The sequence below is a fragment of the Dipodomys merriami genome, unplaced genomic scaffold (genome assembly GCF_024711535.1).
Source record: "Dipodomys merriami isolate MVZ:Mamm:240054 unplaced genomic scaffold, mDipMer1.0.p SCAF_21, whole genome shotgun sequence".
Lineage (NCBI taxonomy): Eukaryota > Metazoa > Chordata > Mammalia > Rodentia > Heteromyidae > Dipodomys > Dipodomys merriami.
The window spans coordinates 5,221,161-5,224,492 of record NW_027203493.1 but is presented as its reverse complement, the minus strand read 5'-3'; the positions used below and the strand labels follow the sequence as shown (position 1 = coordinate 5,224,492).

The 3,332-nt window shown below is 35.3% G+C and overlaps 1 protein-coding gene across 1 annotated transcript; it reads left to right on the top strand.

The window, feature by feature from the left end:
- Positions 1-1,883: 1,883 nt before the first annotated feature.
- On the top strand, positions 1,884-2,837 carry LOC138833648 (olfactory receptor 10AG1-like; the record flags this gene model as incomplete). Its single annotated transcript, XM_070031932.1, has 1 exon — positions 1,884-2,837. A coding segment is annotated over one exon (954 nt), but the record flags the coding sequence as incomplete, so codon positions are not given.
- Between the last annotated feature and the right edge of the window lie 495 nt (positions 2,838-3,332).

The following is a 3,332-nucleotide window of genomic DNA, read 5'->3' as shown; positions in this document are numbered from 1 at the left end:
GCAGTAATTATGAGAAAAGTATTGATTTAGGACAAAGAGATAAGTTGTAGATATACTAGTTCTCCATGATAAACACATAATTCAGGTGTACGTGTTCTAGTTAGAATTGCTTTCTGAGCTACCTTGAAAGAAAATGTGGAAGATTTACTATTCTTGCTTCTGTAAAACCTAATAGGTTATCCTTGCTAACTTCCTAGACATTACATTGTAATGCAAACAATTTAATTTAGGTGAATACTTAATACCGTATTGAGTAAGATATAATATTTTTGTTATTGTTATATAATAACAATATTATTTATTAAAATAATACTAAATAATAGAATTTGTAATAATAAATGGTCCATTTTTGCCAAACATTAAAATTGAACCATACATTGGAAATACTCAAGCAGAATTATAGTCAAACTTTTTGTAATAACTGGTCCATGTTTTAATGTTTTATTTTTTATAATGTTCTTCTAAAATCCTATCTTTTCAAAAATTTATTATTAATAAGTTATTTATTGTGAAAATACCGTACAGAGGGGTTACAATTACATGAGCAAGGTAATGAGTACATTTCTTATCAAGCATTGTTGCCTCCTTTTTTGTTTCCCCTTACCATCCCTGCCCTCCCATATCCCCCGCCAAAGTTGTAAAGTTCATTTTTCAACACAACGACTTGTACAACTCATTGTACAATTCCACTTGTATCCCTATTTAAACAATTTGTTTTTTCCCTTCCCCTCCCCAAATTATACCAACATCAAGTACAGTGAAAACAACTGAGATACCACCTCACCCCAGTTAGAATGGCTATAATCAAGAACTCTAATAACAACAGATCCTGGAGGGGATGTGGATAGAAGGGAACCCTACTGCATTGTTGGTGGCAGTGTAAACTTGTTCAACCACTTGGGAAAGTAGTATGGAGATTCCTCAAAAGACGCCACATAGAGCTCCCCTATGATCTAGCAATCCCACTTTTGGGCATTTACCTGAATGATCACACACAAGACCATACTAAAGCACAACTATGTTTATTGCAGCAATATTTACCATAGCTAAGATATGGAACCAACCCAGATGCCCTTCAGTAGATGAATGGATCAAGAAAATGTGGTATATATACACAATGGAATTCTATGCCTCCATCAGAAAGAATGACATTGTCCCATTTGTTAGGAAATGGAAAGAGTTGGAAATTATATGAAGTTAAGAAACGTAGGTCCCATGGTTTCTCTTATTTACAATAACTAGTATATGTCTGAGACAAGCAGAAATGGTCAGATACGTTGATGTTAGGTGAAATGAAACCCAAGATAAGGACTCAAATGTTTTTTCTTTCTTGCTATTGTTTCTAACATATTTATAAGATGATTTCTTTGTTGCTTTGTATGTCCCTCTCCCACGGTATAACCCCTGTTTTTATAGTCAAAATTAGGTGTATTCTTTTAACAAAATATGAGATGCCATATAAAATATTTATTTGAACACTGAAATAAATTTGGTGTTGATGCTAATAGAAAACTGAATTGAGGAATAACAGTAAAAATGAAGGACTGATTGCTGTATTGAACATTGATTTTCAGTCTGGGAGAGTTGGATGTTCTAAATAAATAGTATAATTTGATATATCTCCTTAAAAGTAAAGATAATATTTTGAAAGGATGAAAGAAGACTCACATTTTCCATATCATTAGTGATTAATGGAGAAAAACAAGTTATAATTTTAGAGCACCCAAATTATAGATGTGATAAAACAAGGTATTATAATTTTAGAGCATTTAGCACTCCAGTCTAGCAAGCAAATACAAGATAAACAATGTACTTTCCTTGGATCATACTTGTAAAAATAAGCACTGAGAACAGAGAAGTGAATTGTACTTCTGATTAAATCATTTCCACAGATGTTCCCTGAAGCTATCAAACCTGAGGACAATGTTTCCACAGTGAAGCAATTTCTCCTACTGGGCTTCTCTGACCTTCCAAACCTCCAAGGGTTCCTATCTGGAGTGTTCTTCATTATTTACATAATCATCCTTCTCGGGAATAGCCTCATAATTATAATTACCAGACTTAACCCTGCCCTACAGAAACCCATGTATTTTTTCCTGGCTAATTTTTCTTTCCTGGAAATCTGCTATGTATCGGTCACTCTGCCTGTGATTCTGGTTAACATTTGGACTCAGGACCGAACCATGCCTCTGCTGGCCTGTGCCATCCAGTTGTGCATTTTCCTCATCCTAGGAACCACTGAGTGCTTCCTCCTGGCTGTGATGTCCTATGACCGCTACGTGGCCATCTGTCACCCTCTCCACTATCCTCTGATCATGACCCCGATGAAATGCATTCAGCTAGCCACTGGATCCTGGCTCAGTGGAATTCCAGTACAGATAGGACAGACCTGCCAGATATTCTCCCTACATTTCTGCCAATCTAACCACATCGACCACTTCTTCTGTGACATACCCCCCATTATGAAACTGGCATGTGGAGACACATCTGTACACGAACTGTCTGTCTATGTAGTGGTCATGTTAGTGGCTGCAGTTCCTTTTCTGCTGATCCTTGCTTCTTACAGCAAAATCATTTCCACCATTCTAAGGTTGCCAACAGCCCAAGGACGGGGCAAGGCCTTCTCCACCTGCTCTTCTCACCTGATAGTTGTAGTTTTATTTTATGGGTCTGCTAGCATTACCTATTTCAGGCCCAAATCTAATCATTCTGCAGGAACTGACAGATTGCTATCTCTTTTCTATACCATTGTTACTCCCATGATGAATCCGCTGATATATAGCCTGAGGAACAAGGAGGTGATTGCAGCATTGAGAAAATTATTCCTTAAAACATAGTGTCATACATTGACTTGGAATCTAAAAGGGTTGATGTCACCTACCATCTTGTCTTTTCATAGTTATAAGGGAAACATTACATTCTCAACTCAGAATGGAATGCCATGCAACTTACCATATATTTTTTATATATTGAAACCTTATTCTGAAATTACTCAGCCAGACTATATAGTATACCAACTCTAGCTCTCCAATGTTATTTAGGCCTAAAGAGAATATTTTTTATAAATAAAATTTCAACATGTTATGCTTTCCCTGTAAATGCACAGGACATATGCAAAAATTATGCCTTGTTGTTTGAGTTTAATGAAAACTTACCTAAATGACATACCCTTCTATGTTGCTGTTCTTTTTTATTTTATACTATGTGCATAGTAGTAATAATAGTTTAGTAAATAATATGGACTGAGCAAATAATAAAATATGTAAATTCATAGAATAAATGGTTTATACTACTACAAATCATTGGAAAATTCTAGTATTATTGTTTTTTGT